Here is an 18,721-nt window from a genome sequence, read left to right as displayed (position 1 = left end):
AGACAAGAAATGAGGAGGACCTAAGCCAAAGGAAGCACAGTTCTGATGAAAAGGATGAAGTGGATCTGGGGGAGAATGAGATGAAATCAACAGGAGATCAGGAAGATTCTAGATCCAAGACAACTATAATTCACAAAGACACGAGGCAGGAGTCAAAGGAGCTCTGTTCGGTTTCGGACCAGCAGAGGGAAGTGGAGACATGCCATGACCCATAGGAAGCAGCTGAATTCCACAGGTGCAAACTGAGCCTTCTCAGATTTAAAACGGAGAAGAGAACCTGGGGAACCAGCTTTAAGGAAGAGGTTAAGGAAGAAAAGGTGGAGAAGAAATAGGTAGAGATGCCGAGGAGACAGGAAAGAGCTTAAAGAGGGAAGCCAGATGGAAGGGACTTCCAGGGGCTTCCAGAGAGGGGTCAAGTATCAGAGAAAAGATGGAACCTCCCAGAAGAGCAGTTCCAGTGTCGTGAGGGCAGAAGCCAGACTGCAGTTTACTGAAGGATGAGTGAGAAGAGACGGGGAGAAATAATAGAACACAAAACTGACTCAGGGTGTCACCAGGCAGAGATGAGAGAGGGTAGTGGCTCCACCCATGGAATGTTGACAGTAAGTAAAGCAGAGCCCCCACTCAAGCAAAGACAAAAAAGCAGTATTTCTTAGAGTATGTTGAGACTTGAGGTCAAGTAGAATTCTTCCTAATAGCTCTCATTTCTTTCCCACAAATGTCAGTCACTCCTCTTGGTTTGCTCCCCTCTCTTCTAAGCAGTTACAGCCTCCCCCTGCACCCCAGGATGGACTGGGACCTGTTATCTTCTCCATCTCTAGGGGGCGACAGATGGCAGGATATGCCAATGATTAATATCCAGATAACAAAAGCTAACAAATAACACAGACAAACTTTTAAAAAGAGCTAACAATTACTGAGTACATAGTATCTCCTATGTGCCAGCGCTGGGGTGACGTGTTTCCACGTGAGGAAGAATCACCCCACCTGACAGTGAGGACCCTGCATGGGTTGCAGGGGGAGCTATGCCCCGGGGGACCCAGGAGACACCAGCTCGCTGCCTTCCCCATGGTCCCTGCTCCTGGCTCCAGTGCTGCCCTGTCCCAACTAAGAATAATGAGTCCCTATGATATGATGACTGAAACCAAGGTGTCAAAATCTTTCAATCAATGTACAAAAGGGAATTTAACAAATTCAGTCACACAAATGTGAAAGAGGTTCATCTATTCATTCAACATCTCTTGGCAGCTCTAGGGACCAGAACTCTTACTTCTCCACAGTTAAACACTTAGTGCAGGTCTGGGCTCATAAAAAAGAGCAGCTATTAGAATTGTTTATTGACTTGAGCAAAGACATGCGGACTTGGAGTATGTTTCCTCATCTATAAATGTAGAGGTTCAGTATTCTAAAAGAGTCTATAAACTCATGTGTACATTATTTGTTATCAAAAAAGAAAACAATTTAAGATTCAGATAATCACCACATTTTATGTAATTGCCTAAGAAGTATCAAACAATCCTGACACAGATGCTTCACAGGCTAGGGGAGCAGAGTACAGAAGGAAGTAAGGGTTCGCCAAAACTAAGATCTCACGGACAACTACCAACTCCCTACTCACTAAAGCACTGTATCCACAACACTGCCTGTCAATAATGTGGGTGATAAAACATGTGGGGAGATGAGCAGAAAGCAGCTGCATTCAAAGGCCTCTGCATATTTTTACTTTAAGATTCAAGGAACTACAACAGAATATCAGTGAACATGATATTTAAGAATTATTTTTCAAAGTAATTTAACTTCAAAAATCTAAATTTACCTTTGTAGCCTTCATTTGATTTATTGCAACTCTCCTAGAAGTTAAATTACATTAGTCCAAAAGATCCCAAGGCTGGCAAAAGCACCTTTTCATTAGAAGAGATAAACATAATATATTCTATTTTCTGTTCATGAAAAGGAATTTATTAAATCATATGAAAAATCTTGTATTTTAATCAGATAAAATGCTGACAAACACACAAAACTTGAAAAGACCCTTCATAAATATGTTGTATCGTTTTTCTTAGAAGAATCTTTAACAAATTAAAATTTTAGACTCAGCCAACTATATGACAAATTTGGTGGGGAGAAGTAGAGATTACATATAATGAGTTAAATAACATACTTTTATCTACTACACAGACTACACACACACATATACACAGGAGCACAAACGCTGAGGTAACTACTTACTAAGCAGTTAGACATTCTTTCAATGCAGAATTTTCTTTGCGGCATTTTACTACCATAAGGATTCCAGAGTCCTTGCAACATTTAGTGAAATCTGAAATAAAAAATTTGGAAGAAAAAAATGACCTGTAATTACATCACTGTAATTGTTAACAGCTCTAAAATATTCACTCATTTAACATCTATTACCTAGACTGTACTTGGCTCACAGGACATGCTCCATGAAAGACGTGTACATGGATAAAAGGCAGAATAAAAGTCCTTTACTCTGTAGATTTGAAAGGGGGAGAGGAGACCTCTGAGGTGAAGAGTGAAGGGACTTCACAGAGGCAGAATGTAGAGAGTAAGTAGGATTTCTAATTCAGACATACTTCATTGTACTGCATTTTACTACTGTGCAGACACTGCATTTTTTTTTTACAAATTGAAGGTTTGTGGCAACACTCCTTTGAGCAAGTCTATCGGCACCATTTTTCCAACAGCATTTCCTCACTTCATGTCTCTGTGTCATATTTTGATAATTCTTGAAATATTTCAAACTTTTTCAGTATTAATATAATTGTTACGGTGACCTGTGATCAGTGATCTTTGATGTTACTATTGTAACTGCCAACACAGAGAAGATAGCGAGAGAACTGGAATTGGAAGTGGAGCCTGAAGATGGGACTGAATTGCTGCATCTCCTGATAAGACTTGAACAGAGGGGAAGTCGCTTCTTATGGATGAGCAAAGACAGTGGTCTTGAGATGGAATCTACTCCTGGTGAGGATGCTATAAAACTTGTTGAAATGACAACAAAGGACTTAGAATATTATATAAACTTAGTTGATAAGGCAGCAGCAGGGTTTGAGGGGACTAACTCCAGTTTTGAAAGCAGTTCTACTGTGGGCAAAATGCTATCACACAGCACTGCAGGCTGCAGAGCAATCATTCATGAAAGGAAGAGTCCTTCGATGCAACAAACTTCATTGTTGTCTTATTTTAAGAAATTCACCCCAACCTTCAGCAACCCCACCCTGATCAGTCAGCAGCCACCAACATCAAAGCCAGATCCTCCATCAGCAAAAAGATTACGACTCGCTGAAGGCTCAAATGATGGTTAGCATTTTTTAGCAATAAACTATTGTTTAGTTAAGGCATGTACATTCTTTTTTTGGACATAAGGCACACTTTAATATAGTGTGAACATAACTTTTAAATGCACCAGGAGACCAAAGAATTCGTGTGACTCGCTCTATTATGATATTTACTGTATTGTAGTGGTCTGAAACCAAACCTGCAGCATCTCCAAGGTCTCCCTACAGAGAAAAAGAGTATATTCTATGGATGAACAACAAGGTTCTACTGTATAACACAGAGAACTATATTCAAAATCCTGTGATAAACCATAATGGAAAAGAATATTAAAAAAAGAATGTATATATATGTATAACTGAATCACTTTGCTGTACAGCAGAAGTTAACACATTGTAAATCAACTATACTTCAATTTAAAAAAAAAAAAGAGTATATTCTAGAAGAAATGAATAAGAAGAGTAAAAGGGGAGTTGTGCCCAGACACAGGCCTCTGGGGGCCAGTTTCTGTGTGTCTTCTGATGGCATCAATTTACCCTCTTTCTTTCACACAACCTGCCATGGTCCTTCACTTCTGATAATAGGGCTCCCATCCCATTCCTGAGTCAACTCTGAAATGCCCCAGAAAATCCAAACGGCTTTCTATCACATTTCCATTCTGGTAGTTTCCCTTTTAAATTGTACTGGCCCCTTGGCATCCTGCCTTCTCAGGACCACCAACCCAGAAAACCCAGGTGCCAGAGGCCAGCCACAGTGGGGCCCTCTGCTTCTCTACTGGGTCTGCTTTGGGTCAGACCAGGTCCTTCCTCAGGACAGTGTATGGGGTTCCCCTGCTTGGGCAGCAACTCTCCTGAGCTCTTCTGGTCCTTCTCCTACCCACTGGGGGCTCTAGTCCCAGCCCCAGCCGCCTCCAGTCTGTAACCAACCATGTCCATGTCAGACCTTAAAATATGACATCATCCTCACAGAGAAGCTGGAGAATAGCTTTTATAACTCTTTTAGTACAAAATTATCAGGATTCCCCTCTTTTCTTGAGCTCTGAATTACCCTTTCAGCTACTAAGAAATAAAATTTATAATCATCTTAAAGCAAGCAGGTAATTTCAGGAGTCTCCATGAAGACACAAAATATGTAACAAAAGTGAAATTTTAAACCACAAGCAAACTGAAAATGATTGAGATTTGTAAATGCACAAGAAACTCCTTCGAGGGGCTATGCCAGACCAAGAGGCCTATGGCACGGACGTCCAAGTCCACTGCACAGTCTGCAGGATGAGGGGCGATGGGAGTGAGGACAGCCGATGTGGGAGAGGACCTGACTTCAAACGGTGTGCGTGTCTGGTCACACACAGCGGGGCAGGGATGCTCCAGCTCAGAGCATGGGCTCCTTCAGCTTGCTGTTCACCAGTCTCAGAACTGCCACTGTTTACTGAGTCCTGAACCGAATCAGGCATCTTTTTCACTCAACTACACATGTTCTTGTCATCTCTTCACTGATGAGCTGGGCACGTGGGCCAAATCAGAGCAAGGGGACTTCCTGTGTCCTTTGATGAGGATCCCCTATGACTCAAAAAGGCAGAGCAGACTTACAATCAGCTCGTTCTCATCAAAGGTCCTGAATGGGGGGCCACAAGGTTATTGAAAAGTCCACTAACTTCCACTCTGGAAAGCCATTAGCATCCCTACATATGAACTGCTCTTCGTACAGCCTGATGTTAAGACCTGCCTTTCTAGAGGCAAGGGTTATGATCCTAAATAAGAATTAAGACAGGAGCAACCCTCAAAGGGAATGTGAACGTAAAGTTAATCCAGAAGTGACTGTTAGATGGTGGTGACAAACCGTGGGCTGACTCTTCGCAGCCTCACCATCACTCAGAGACCTGGATCAACCAGCACACTCAAGTATCATCTACAGAAAGGTCATGAGCATCATGAACTTTACCTCATGAACATATGCTAGTTGACCAAACCCCAATCCCTTGCAGGAAAACATGAATACAAGGGCTATTACCAAAAGTACACTTTCTGAATTTAACACACCCAATACTTTTACACTTGACAAATTCACAACAGAAGGCTTAGGCATTGAAATATGCTAAAATTTGTTTTCCCTAATATGACTAAAAATGTCCTCAAGTAGGGACCTGACTCCAGATAGCATTTATGTGTTCTGATTACAATAAAGGCACAGTCTCTGTATTTTCACACTTGTCCAGATCTCTTCAGGAGTAACTGTGACTGGCCTGAAGCCTCAAGCTGTTTGTAAGGTTTCTGTCACTTGTTTAGCAACAAGATTTTAATGAGGATCCTTCTTTCAAACCACATTAGCAAACATTCATATATCAGTGATGTTGCCAGATTCCTAGGATGGTATTCTGAAACAAGCCCAATTTAAATCTCTTCTGTCTCTCAATATTAAGTGTTAAAGAGCTTGTATACCTGTATATAAATAAATTATTCACCATTAAAGACTATGAAAATGAACTTTCATTCACTTACGTATATCTTAAGGTAATGCAAATAAATATCAATAAACAGTGCGAGAGATGATTAAAAGTTATTCCAAACTTTAAAGAAATGTGCTTAAAGATAGCACTCAAGACTTCTTTCTTCAAAATATCAAGAACATGAAATTCTATCCTTCTTCTGTAAACACTCATTTCTCTGAAAGAAACCACTTAACAAATAAACTATGGGTAAAAATATTCTGTGGGCATGATAAAATTTGGATCAAGTGAAGCTAGGGAAAACAGAAAGACATAAAGTCTCCTATTAGTCTAGGATAATGGGCAAAATAATCATACTGTGATTAAATACAAGAAGTCCATATAATTTCCAGTTTATATAAGAAAAAACTTGGGGAACCTCCATATAAAAGCAGTAAGAGAAAGAAATGGTTTGGAATTCATTGCTTTTCACACATTTAATTTATGGAACTTCTGAATGTATTTTAATATTTAAATAACCGCCAAAAATACGGTTTCCTGATTAAGCCAAGGATGAAGGGCAAGGCTGTGCGTGGGAGCAGAAACGCTTACCTTCCACACGTTTCATTTAGTCAGTTTCAAGCAACGTATTATTTTGCAAATGCAGTCATACAGGTAGAACTAAAGCATTCAATGAGAAATGACAATTTAAAAACATACAATATTAAAAGAAGTAATTCCAATGTTTCATATCTCTGACCAGAACCACTCCTTTTATGATTCCACTAACTTATATTTTCTAAAAAATCCTGAGCTTATGAATTTTTTACACAAGCATCTTTAGACATAGCACTTACTTCTAACTTTCTAGTACTTTTATTTCCTCAATCAGTGAAGTACTTATAGAGTACCTATTTTGTTTCCAGCATTACAAAAAGCAGAGCTCTATTTGGGTACCAACGTAATTTAGAATTTTAACATATAAGCTCTGTGTAATATTTCCATGACTACACCACCATCTTGATGGTTTCACTTTTAAATCTGGAACTTCAATTTAATCTAAAGGAAAGACATTTAGGAGGTCTTGCTTATTAAAGAAATGTAGTAGGCAGATTTTTAAATCACCCTAAATTCAAAACATATAATCAACTCTACAACTGGAAATCTTACACATAAAACGGCTTCCTTATAGTGAGCTAGATAATAAAAACAGAGATGTACTTGATACAATGTATAAATGATCTGTTGACCAGTTACTGAATCAGAAGAGGTTTTTAAATGATACAACTTGGGGACAGTCTAGATAGGTGTCAACTTTTCTTAAGATTTCACTTCAGACAAAGGTGTCTGTGAGTTTTAGATTTATAATAGAAATTGAAATCTAAAGCTAATTTTCCCAGGAGAAGCTATCTTCTAAGTGAAGACCTGTGTGCAGAGCCTCCTCAAGCTGTGGAGGCAGAGGGCCCTGGGTGCTGAGCTCACCAGCGTCTCATGCAGGGGTGAAGACCTGAACCAAGGCATGTGTCCTCTCCCTCCTAATGGCTGCTCAGAGAGGGCAGCCATGGCCACAGGCCACAAAGCACATTATCTATATAATGAACGTATTTCATGAAGCTCATGGGAAATAGTTTGTAAACAGCTCTGACTTTATGAATACATTTGTTTATAAAATTTAGTAATGAAACTGTAAGAGCTCTTCACAACCTTTGAGTCCATGATACCAATAGTATGGCTTCTGGAAAGAATTCAATCCAATCCACCTACAAAAAAGCCAAATATTATAAATAATTCTAGAATGGGTGAGAAGCTACTTAGGACAAGCTCAATTTAGTTGCAAGAAGTGTATTAGTGAGTATCTGCCAGCAAACACTGTAACAACAACAAAATTCCATAGACAATTTTTCAAGAGATCCATAAAACTAACCCTTCAATGGAAAACATAACACGCAGAAGCCACCTCATCTTTTATGAGACACATTCACTGAAACACTGGTTTCTTCACTGCACTCACACCTCAAAATGTTTGTTTCCAAAGGTAAATCAAAACTACTGGGGCTTCCCTGGTGGCACAGCGGTTGAGAGTCCGCCTGCTGATGCAGGGGACATGGGTTTGTGCCCCGGTCCAGGAAGATCCCACATGCTGCGGAGCGGCTGGGCCTGTGAGCCATGGCTGCTGAGCCTGCGCGTCCGGAGCCTGTGCTCCGCAACAGGAGAGGCCACAACAGGGAGAGGCCCGCGTACCGCAAAAAAAAAAAAAAAATACTGCAGGTGGGAAATCACCAAATCATGCCATCACCTTAATGTTTAAGAAGAGATCCAACTGCAAATATTTATTTTTTTCTTTTTTATTTTATATTGGAATATAGTTGATTTACAATGTTGTGTTAGTTTCAGGTGTACAGCAAAGTGAATCAGTTATATATATACATGTATTCGTTCCTTTTCAGATTCTTTTCCCATACAGGTTATTACAGAGTACTGAGTAGAGTTCCCTGTGCTGTACAGTAGCTATACAGGTCCTTGTTGGTTACCTACCTTAAATATAGTAGTGTATATATGTTAATCCCAAATCATTTATTTTTTTCTTAAATTTTCAGAGTAGAATGAAAAAGAAAAAAGTCACTTACATTCCTGCCTTATAATAGTAACAACAACAATAATAGCTAACATCGTACTCATTACAACCCAGGCACTATCCAATGAGTTAATTCAGGCTTTCACAGTTATTAACTGATTCAATACATTAAAATTTTAATTTTTTTCAAATATTCTTTCAGTACTTATCCCATAGGCTCATAAAATATCAGTCATTCATTCATTCAACAAACATTTTCCAAGTACTTACTACACGCCCAGCACTATGCTAGGTTCTGTGGTTTCCACGCTGAACAAGACAGAGGGAACCAACAGTCCCTGAGGAAGATAGACAATTAAAAAGTGCTACCGGGCGAGTGTGGTACCCACACAGACAGGGGAAGGCAGGGAGGGTGCTGTGGAAGCACAGAATTGGGACTCCAAACCCATCCAAGAGGGGCTTACCATCCTTGTAAGCTATGATCTACACTGAGTCAGCTGGTGGATGGAGGTAGAGGAGGACAGGCATGTACCACTATGACCAGCAGGCAGTGCTCAATGTTTAGGCTTTGTCCTGAGGGGAATGGAAATCCTTAGAAGGGTTTTACACAGTGAAATGGCACCATCAGATTTTCTTCTGCAGAGAACTAGAAGAGCTGGCAGGGAGGCAGGAGTGGGAATAACAGGGAAACTGGTTAAGATGTGAGTATAATAATCTGAGCAAGAGATGGCAAGGGGGTAAAAGGCAGAGGAGTAGAAGCATCAGTTCAGGGGGTAACAGACAAGGAGTCAGGGATAATGCCTACACCAGGAGTCCCCAACCCCCGGGCCCGTGCCTGTTAGAAACCCGGCCTCACAGCAGGAGGTGAGCAGCAGGCGAGCAGCGGGCGGGTGAGCAAAGCTTCATCTGCTGCTCCCCATTGCTCGCATCACCACCTGAACCATCACATCCCCACCCCCACCCCCCCACTGCCCCCCAGTCCATGGAAAAATTGTCTTCCACAAAACCGGTCCCTCGTGCCAAAAAAGGTTGGGGACCACTGGCCTGCACTTTTCACTGGGAGCAGACGGCTCAGTCTGATGACTCAAAAACACCAGAAAAGAAACACATATGACATTGTTCTGTTTTGGCTGCAGCCCGTGGAGGGAGATGGGGAACAGACGAGGACGAGTTTCAGACACAAACAGCTGGGGGACCTTTGAAATATCCAAGTGGACTCTCCAGAAGGCACTCAGCTCTACAGGGCTGAGGCAAGTTGGAAGAGACTGTTTTGACAGTAGTCACTTATTAAAAATAATGAAAAGTAAAGAGGCCCTGGGTAACCACTGGGCTGCCCATATTTAAGGGTCAAGCAGAGAAAGAGAGGAGACTGGAAGGCAGAAGGACCTCGGGGCATCACAGAAGGCGAAGGAACCAAGACACTGACCCTCTGTATAGAGATCAGGGTCCACTGGACCCAATTTTAATTTCTGAGTTTCTTTCATGAGGAGCTCTAACCAATATTGTAAAGATATTTCATGATTTTCATTTTTTCTTAGAGGCCTTCCATAAAATCACAGAAAACATATTTTGCAATACAATAAAACTCATTTCTATCTTGCAATTATCATATAGGTTCATTGCATCTTTGTATAAGGCTAAGACACAATATAGACTCTTAATGATCTTAATGAAACATTTTACTATATTATCATGATCTTAATGAAACATTTTACTATATTATCCTAGAACTTATTTCATCATGACTCAGCAATTATTCCCAACTATGCTAAAAAAGGCTAAAATAATATGAAAACAAAATGATGGAATCACCTAGAAAAATGATGCCACAGTGAAATAAACCTTCATTATTTTATCAGTTTTCTTATTGTACTGCTTGATGTATTACATCATCACTCATGAATACATAAAAGTAGTCTTTTGGTTTTTGCTTTCCTTGAACACAGTTGAGATTTGAGATTTTTTTTTTTCACTTTCTGATTATGTTAGATAGAATAGCCCCCAAAAATGTCCAAATCCTAATCCCTGGAACTGGTGAATATGTTAGGTTACATGGCAAAGGGGAATTAAGGTTACTAAGCAGCTGACCTTCAAATAAGGAGATTATCCTGGATTATCCAGGTGGGGCCCAAGTAATCACAAGGGTCCTGGAAAGTTGAAGAGGGAGGCACAGATGAAGAGGAAGAGACGTGATGATGGAGGCAGGGTCAGAGGGAGGTTATCCTGCTGGCTGTAACAATGGAAAAAGAGGAACACCAGTCAAAAAACTGGGTGCCTTGTAACAGACTGAATGTTGGTGTCCCCACAAAATCCATATGTTGAAACCCCACTGCACCCCCACTACCCTGCCACATGATGATATTAGGAGGTGGGGCCTTTGGGAGGTAGTTAGGATGAGATACGGTCAGGAGGGTGGTATCCTTATAAATGGGGTTAATGTCCTGATAAGAGTCAAGGGAGAGAGCTGGCTTGCTCTCTGCTCTCCACCATGTGAGGACACAAAGGTCTGCAGCCCGGAAGAGGAACCCAACTGTGCTGGCACTCTACTCTAGGACTTCCAGCCTCTAAAGCTGGGAGAAATGAAGTTTTGTTGTTCATGAGTCCTCCATTTGTTATTTTTGTTAGAGCAGCTCTGCTAAGACAGGCCTCTAGAAACTGAAAAAGGCAAAGAAATGGATGTTCCCATAGAGCCTCCAGAAGGGAATGCAGCTCTGCCAACATCTTTTTTTTAAATTATTTATTTATTTAATTAATTTTACTTTCTATTTTTTTTGTGTTTTTGGCTGCATTGGGTCTTAGCTGCAGCGTGCGGGCTCTTCGTCATGGCACTCGGGCTTCTCTCTAGTTGTGGCATGCGGGTTTTCTCTTCTCTAGTTGTGGTAGGCAGGCTCCAGGGTGCGTGAGCTCTGTAGTTTGCAGCACATGGGCTCTCTAGTTGAGGCGCACGAGCTCAGTAGTTGTGTGGCACGGGCTTAGTTGCACCGCGGCACGTGGGATCTTAGTTCCCCAACTAGGGATTGAACCTGTGTCCCCTGCATTGGAAGGCGGATTCTTCACCACTGGACAACCAGGGAAGTCCCTCTGCCAACATCTTGATGTTAACCCAGGAAGACCTGTGTCACACTTCTGAACTACAGACGGTAATGTGACAAATCTGTGCTGTTTTAGGTTACTGAATGTTTTTAATTTGTTACAGCAGTGATAGTAAACTAATACACTGCCTATAGTAGAAGAAAGAAAACTGACAAAAAGATGATTCCCACGTATTAGATGAATCAGAAGATGAATGTGAAGAACTGAAAGCAGCACTCCAGACTCTGATGATGGTGGTGAAATGGATCTATAAACACAACCACAGACTAGTACCTTCAGATGACAGTATCCCAGGTGAACTTTCTCAAAATCAGGACCTGATGAGTAAATAACATACTTTGAAGGACAAAAAGGAAATATGGCATACTCACCCCATCAGTCATTTGACAAGAGCGACATCTCATGCACATGGCGTCCTGTAACAAGAACCTGTACATCCCACGTGCTAGGGACACACGGCAGTGTTCTCCCTCATCTTTTATGCTGAAGTATATGTGACCCAAATGCCTAAGGCTGGCTTATGAACAAAGATGACTAGAAGGAAATAGTATTTATGGGATGTATAAGTCAAAAAACTAAAAAAATTTGAAATTATGGAGCAAAAAGCATGACTATCCTCGCGTCAAAAAAAATTAGTAGCCAAAAAATCAAAGTTTTCAAAAACGTATTTTATGGATGCAAGTATAAGAACAAGGATTGCTGGTGCAGGGGGACTGACTAGAGGTGTGTTGGAATCTGGAACAATACTGACAAGATAGGTGTGTTCCAGGTCCACAATGAATTAGTTTCATTCAAACACATTGTATATAAAACTTCGAGTTTTATGAATATGAATTTCAAGTATTAAACTTGCATAACAGGGAAACAGAATAAAAATTGGGACTTGCTATGTTTAATTATTATTAAAATTTCTAAGGTCACTCTCCCTTTGTTCTTCCGTAAATTTTTTTGAATATGATTTTTAAATATAAAAATAAATAAAATGTATCCACAAATGACTATCTTTTCTGGGACAGTTTGGGTTAAAAAAGGCATGGTCAGGCTTCCCTGGTGGCGCAGTGGTTGAGAGTCCACCTGCCAATGCAGGGGACACGGGTTCGTGCCCCGGTCTGGGAAGATCCCACATGCCGCGGAGCGGCTGGGCCCGTGAGCCATGGCCGCTGAGCCTGCGCGTCCGGAGCCTGTGCTCCGCAACGGGAGAGGCCACAACAGTGAGAGGCCCGCATACCGCAAAAAAAAAAAGAAGGCATGGTCATTATTGCTGAATGCTAAGATGAGGAGTGAAAATCACCTATTGGTTTTTATGTTAACATCTTATGAAATTCTGCTGTCCAGAAATATCTTTGATTCACATAAGGTCAGAGAGAGGATTAGAACAAATAAAAATCATTGCTCCTTATCACTGATGCATTAAACATAGCTTTTATTTCCAACTTTTACTTCCAGGACAGTTATTTCTTTAATCAAGTGTTCATTAATTACAAAATAGGGTTCCTAACTTCAATGTGTTTATAATACAGTGATAGATACACAAAGCAATTCAATAATACCAAACAGTTGTGTCTTCACTGGGTAAACTTGGGTTTGTAACCCTCTAAACCCTGCACACGTGGCTACCAAACAAGGTTTGAAATGTGCCTACTCCTAATTTTGGCGTTCTGTTGGTATAAAAGACATACTGGATTGTGGGAGCTTAGGATGGAAAAAGTAACATAAACTACCTTGTTCATAGTTTTTATATCGATTGCATGTTAAGTAGATAATATTTATTTACTATATAGATTAAATAAAATATTTAAATTACTTTTGCCTTTTAAAAGTAATGTCACATTTAAAAAATGTGGCTACTATAAGTTTAAAATTATAAATATAGTTCACGTTATATTTCTATGGTCCAGTAAAACTTCCTGCAATGATGCAAATGTTCTCTGCACTTTCCAATAGTGTAGCCACTAGCCACATGGGACTACTGAGCACTTGAAATGTGGCTGATGCAACTGAGGAACTGAATTTTTCTTTCTAATTAAGTTAGTTAAAGTGACATGTGCATAGTGGCTGCCATTTTGAACAAGGCAGCCCTGGACATGTTTAGTTCCCTGTACTTCAGGTGAGTCGCAGACAGGCAGCTGGTGATGAGCTGCTCAGATTCTTTATCTCCATTTACTGGAATGGAAGTTCAATGGGAATAAAATGTGATTCCGACCAGGAGCCCTTAGTATGTAGCACTTGGAACGAGATGATCTCTGTTTATGGAGAACAAAGGGCAATAATACATTAATGCTGAGCCGGGTCTATATCTCCATTAGAATAAACTGTCTTATTTCAGGTGGCCTTTTTTTGTTTTTCCATTTCCTATGTGATTTCATGATTTTTTCTTGCAAGGTATTTAAAGATGTTAATAGTAATAGGAATAAAATCAAAATAATAATGGCCACTGAAATATACTATTTATTATACACCAGACACGAGTACTTTATGTTTATTAGCTCACGTGAATTTTTACAAATAACAGATAAGCACTATTATTATCTTCATTTACCAGACAAGGAAACCTGAGCTTTGAGTAGGTGACGTCACACATTTCCAAGACACACAGTGTGGCAAGGACTGGCCTGGAGCTAGGCCTCTTTAATTCCTGAAAAATACTTGTAACGACTATAGAATCCCACTTACTCCTTTCCACAATCAGAACACAGGAAAATCCTCCACACCCAGCAGAAATCCCCAGGGTCACAGGAGAGCTGTAAGCCCCACCAGTCACCTCACATGAGGTCACAACTGGGACCGGGAAGTGAGTGGGGATGGCTCAGCCCCTCCAGTCACCACCACAGGGAAAAAAAAAAAAGCTACAGGGCTTCCCTGGTGGCGCAGTGGTTGAGAGTCCGCCTACCGATGCAGGGGACACGGGTTCGTGCCCCGGTCCGGGAGGATCCCTCATGCCACGGAGCGGCTGGGCCCGTGAGCCACGGCCGCTGAGCCTGCACGTCCGGAGCCTGTGCTCCGCAACGGGAGAGGCTACAACAGTGAGGGGCCCGCGTACCGCGAAAAAAAAAAAGAAAAAAAAAAGATACAGCTTATGGCTCTGATTTCTTGCTCCTGAGCAATCACCTAAAATAAAATAACACCAGATACCTCACCCTCTGGCTCCACACCTCCTTTTCCAGAATGCCTATAAAAGATATTTAAATATTTAAAATAAAACTTGTAAATACTTAAAATAAAACTTTTAAATATTTAAAATAAAACTTTTAAATATATAAAATAAAACATATTTAAATATTTCAAATAAGGATTTTACACATTAGAAAGTGGCTTCTCCAAACAGTAGACAATGAAATGCTAAATTCTGTGCTTGGGATTCTAAGTGCTATCAGAATTGGAAAGGCAGACGTTAGCACAGCCTAGTGTGCCCAAGGAAAGCACCAAATCACCCCATCTCCTAAAAAAACCTGCATGTGAGAAAGGCTTTCAGTCTCCCCTGATAAGAAAATCCATGCATATTACTGACAATGACAGAGGGGGAGGATTTAGAAAGTGACAAAGCAAGAGAAATTAAATGAATGAGTCTGGTTTACACCACACATTTTTGCTACATGTTCCCTCTTTGCCTGCCCCCAGCCTCCAAAGTTAAAAGACCTATTCATGAATACACACCCATCAGAGCAACCAACAAGGAAGCCAGCCCCTTTCTGAACATGGAGGTTTCCGGGCTTCCTTGCCATCCCCTAATAAGAAGCAGGATTACACAGAAGCAGTATCAATGCTATAAGTAACACAAATAATGCAAGCAATAAACCAGCCTGTTGTACCTTCCCATTCTAGGAGATGGCTTTACAGACTATTCTGGGGATAAGCATGGGTCAATGGGGACCATTCACCACCACTCATGGAGGGTCCAGGAAAGGACCCTGTTCTAGAGTTCTGGGGTAGAAATGGCCAGAGGAGGAAGGACTTAGAAACCATAAACCCTTCCTCAATTCAGAAAGTCCTTTCTAATCATCTCACTGTGTAAACACTGTGGGAACAGAAAACTCCTTATCTCACAAGGTAGCCAGTTTCATTGGGGTGTGTGTGTGCATGGAGAGGGGGATTTATAGCCTGGAAAACTAGAGTTAAGTCTCCTGCTGCTGCCTTCCTACCAAATACTACAGACAATAGCATTCCTATCTCTTCCTTTTCCTGGCTCAGAACCAATGTGAACACTGTTCCCTCCTTGTTGGATGTAGTTTCCACACTATTGACAAAACCTGCTCACCCTCTTCCTAGTCTGCTGGTTTGTCAAGTTTACTGATGTATCTAACACCTTTGCTTTGCTCCAAAAAAGGATTTGAAACAGCCTGACATTTCCCTTAAGACACAGCATTTGAAAAGACAGTAAGTTCTTCATATCCAAACACAGGAGACAACTAAAATATAAAAATTACTATGGCTATGCCTTTTTTTTTGAATTTTTGAATTTTATTTTTTTATACAGCAGATTCTTATTAGTTATCCATTTTATACATATAAGTGTATATATGTCAGTCCCAATCTCCCAATTCATCACACCAGGCTATGTCTTTCTTAATGAAAATAAATACATAAATAAATACATAGCAAAAATCATTTGCAGAGAATCATTAAAAGAATGGCATATCACTAGCCATTCCTCATCCTGTGTTCTCTTAGCTGAGGCAAAAAATACCTTCACATAAGTAAAAAATAGCACTTGGCACCACTCAAAGCCACTTATCAGCTTTCTTTTAATCTAACAGTCACACCAACAGCCAGAGTAGAAATACTAAACCACAAAGCACTATCTGGCTGCTAAAGAAAGTGCACTGATCGGGGATGATGTCCAAGACTCAAAGTGAAAACAGCAAGGACACACACACACACACATATGTGTACATATGTGCACCTATACAGACAGATGCTTGTGTAACACAGAACGGCTGGGTGGGTTGTGGGGGAGGATATGAGACTGGTGGTGGTGGTGGTCTTAGGAGGAAACCTGGGGCCTGTGGGGAGAACTTCAGAAACACGTTCCTACTGTATTTTGGTAGTTTGTCCATGTGTCAACCTTACAAAATGTAATTTAAAAAAAAGAAAGAGAAGAAAGTAATACCTTTGGGTAGAGGAGAGGGGAGAAAGGAGCTTGGACTTTGATGCGCAGAGTGAAAGGTCATCTCTTGATTTTTTTTCTTAAACAACCCTTTTCCCTTTTCCCGGAATTGCTGCTTAGCGACAACAGGGTGGGGACCCCTCTTTCTCTCACCAAGAACACCCCGTTCATCACACTCGAGGGATACTTCTACCTGGATGGCTTAATTTCATTAGATGCTAACTGTTCGCAAATACAAATGTGGTCATTCCTTTTTGCAAAATATAGAGCTGCAGAGATCCAACTATTTCCATCCCACAAATGCCAAGTGAAGCAGTCGTCCAAGGTAAAATGACACCATCAAAAGTCACACTCCTGGTTTTATTTTAATTTAACACAGTCACACCAACCGCCAAAATGGAAGAAATCTGACACTGATAACACGTGCTCCCTTGCTAATAAATCGGTCCCAATTCTCAGTTTTAAAGAGGAAAAAAAGAATAGAAGACATGTGATGCTAAATTTAATTAGGCATTTAATAAGTGTAGTATCCCTGCTTAACAAGGCAAATCCATCCTTTCCGTTCTGGCTGCAGTTTATTTAAAGACTTTACAATTTTACTACTTAAGGGAGAGTCCTATGGAGGTGTTATCTCACCATTTATATTTTCACAACACTTATGATATTGCTATCACACTCTTAAAATAAATAAAAAGCCCATGCCATGTCGTAGACCAATATAATGTTACATACTCTTTTTATTTCTGGAAATAAACATTAAAATTTTTCTGTATTGCTCACTTGATTCTTGCAATGTTGAATATTAAAAAAAAAAAGAGTAAAGCTAAGATTTCTTTTTTTAAGTCCCAGGTATTACTTGAAAAGCAGAGGTTTTATCACTTGGATTTTTAAATTAGGTACTAGAAAATATATCATTAGAAAATTCTGACAACAATAGCATCTTATGACAAAATTATTATGCTTTTAATTTTCTATTAAATTGTGATTTATTAGCTTGCTACTTTAAACATTAGACTGGGTACAGAATGAATTTAGTGGTGCATTTAATGAGACAAGCAAGTAGAGGATGAACATGGAAAGATGATTTAACATGGTAGTGCATGAGCTATTTGATAATTCTAACACAGTACAAAAGAAAGCTTCTCTCTAGATTGACCATGGTTCGCTTAACATCACTGAATATCTAATACCTCCAACTCAATTAATTCTCACCTGATTAAGATCAGACTGATATTCAAACTAAATCATCTCTCCAGTCAAGTAGAAATCAATATTTCTGATTTTACTTTTAAATTACAATAGAAATAAAATGTGCACGTCTTCAATATGCCAAGAGTAGCTTTTCTATTCTAGTCTACCATGGCATGGATGACACAGTTGATTAAAGAATTATTCTAATTTGAGCACCAATATGTAGTCAGAATCTGATTAATTTGAACACAGAGATGGAATAAAGTAATTAAATATATCTTATACAGGGCAAATAGAAAATTGACATAAAGTAAACTTGACTTCTTTAAAACAAACTTCACTATTTATCATCTCAAATAGTTAGGAATGTGCTTTTATTACAGACTGATTGCTCTCGGAGGGGAGTCTTGTTTCGGGCACAGATATTTACAAGGTGGGCAAAGAAAAGAAACAGTTCTTTTCAGGTCATCCTCCTTCCATGACAGCCACCTCCAAAAAGCATGCACACACCTAAAAACAACCAGATTACTTTTATGACTTTTCTAGAAAAAGCAGGATGTACTGAGCAGGGTAAAAATGAGTGAATCCTAAAATGACAAAAGGCTGGCACATCTGTAACTTACACAACTAAAGAGAACATGAGATAGATCCTCCTCCCCTTTCACTCTTGAACACTCTTCAAATCCAAGACGGGAGAAGAGGAAAGCCCATTTGTTGGGTTAACTGAACAGAAAGTATTGTTTTGTTTGTTAGCAAACTCAACAATTCAGATGAAAATGACAGAAAAATTGCAAATTTTAAACAATACATTTAACAAAGCAAAATCACAGCTAACTGTACTATTTATTAGAACTGAAAACAATATGATTTAGAGTACTTAAGGCATGTCAAACATTGCTCATTATATATATTATGTTATATATAATATGTAAAATATTAGAAAGATTTTATATAAAATATATGAAGTATATATTATCTATTATATTTAAACCTCACAAAGTAGGTCATTACTACGTACTAAATAATTCATAGG

The 18,721-nt window shown here is 39.8% G+C and overlaps 1 protein-coding gene across 8 annotated transcripts in view; it reads right to left on the bottom strand.

Moving 5' to 3' along the window:
* Window positions 1–18,721, bottom strand: part of CMC1 (C-X9-C motif containing 1) — a 76,852-nt gene that overhangs the window by 1,180 nt on the left and 56,951 nt on the right. For all 8 annotated transcript variants that reach the window (XM_060022075.1, XM_060022079.1, XM_060022074.2 and 5 more), the window contains one exon: window positions 2,230–2,320. In XM_060022075.1, coding sequence (XP_059878058.1) covers window positions 2,230–2,320 — 91 coding nt within the window. The remainder of the gene's footprint in view (window positions 1–2,229; window positions 2,321–18,721) is intronic.

Source organism: Delphinus delphis, chromosome 10 (genome assembly GCF_949987515.2).
Source record: "Delphinus delphis chromosome 10, mDelDel1.2, whole genome shotgun sequence".
Taxonomy (NCBI): domain Eukaryota; kingdom Metazoa; phylum Chordata; class Mammalia; order Artiodactyla; family Delphinidae; genus Delphinus; species Delphinus delphis.
The sequence above is the reverse complement of the archived record's forward strand: the minus strand, read 5'-3'. Positions and strand labels throughout refer to the sequence as shown.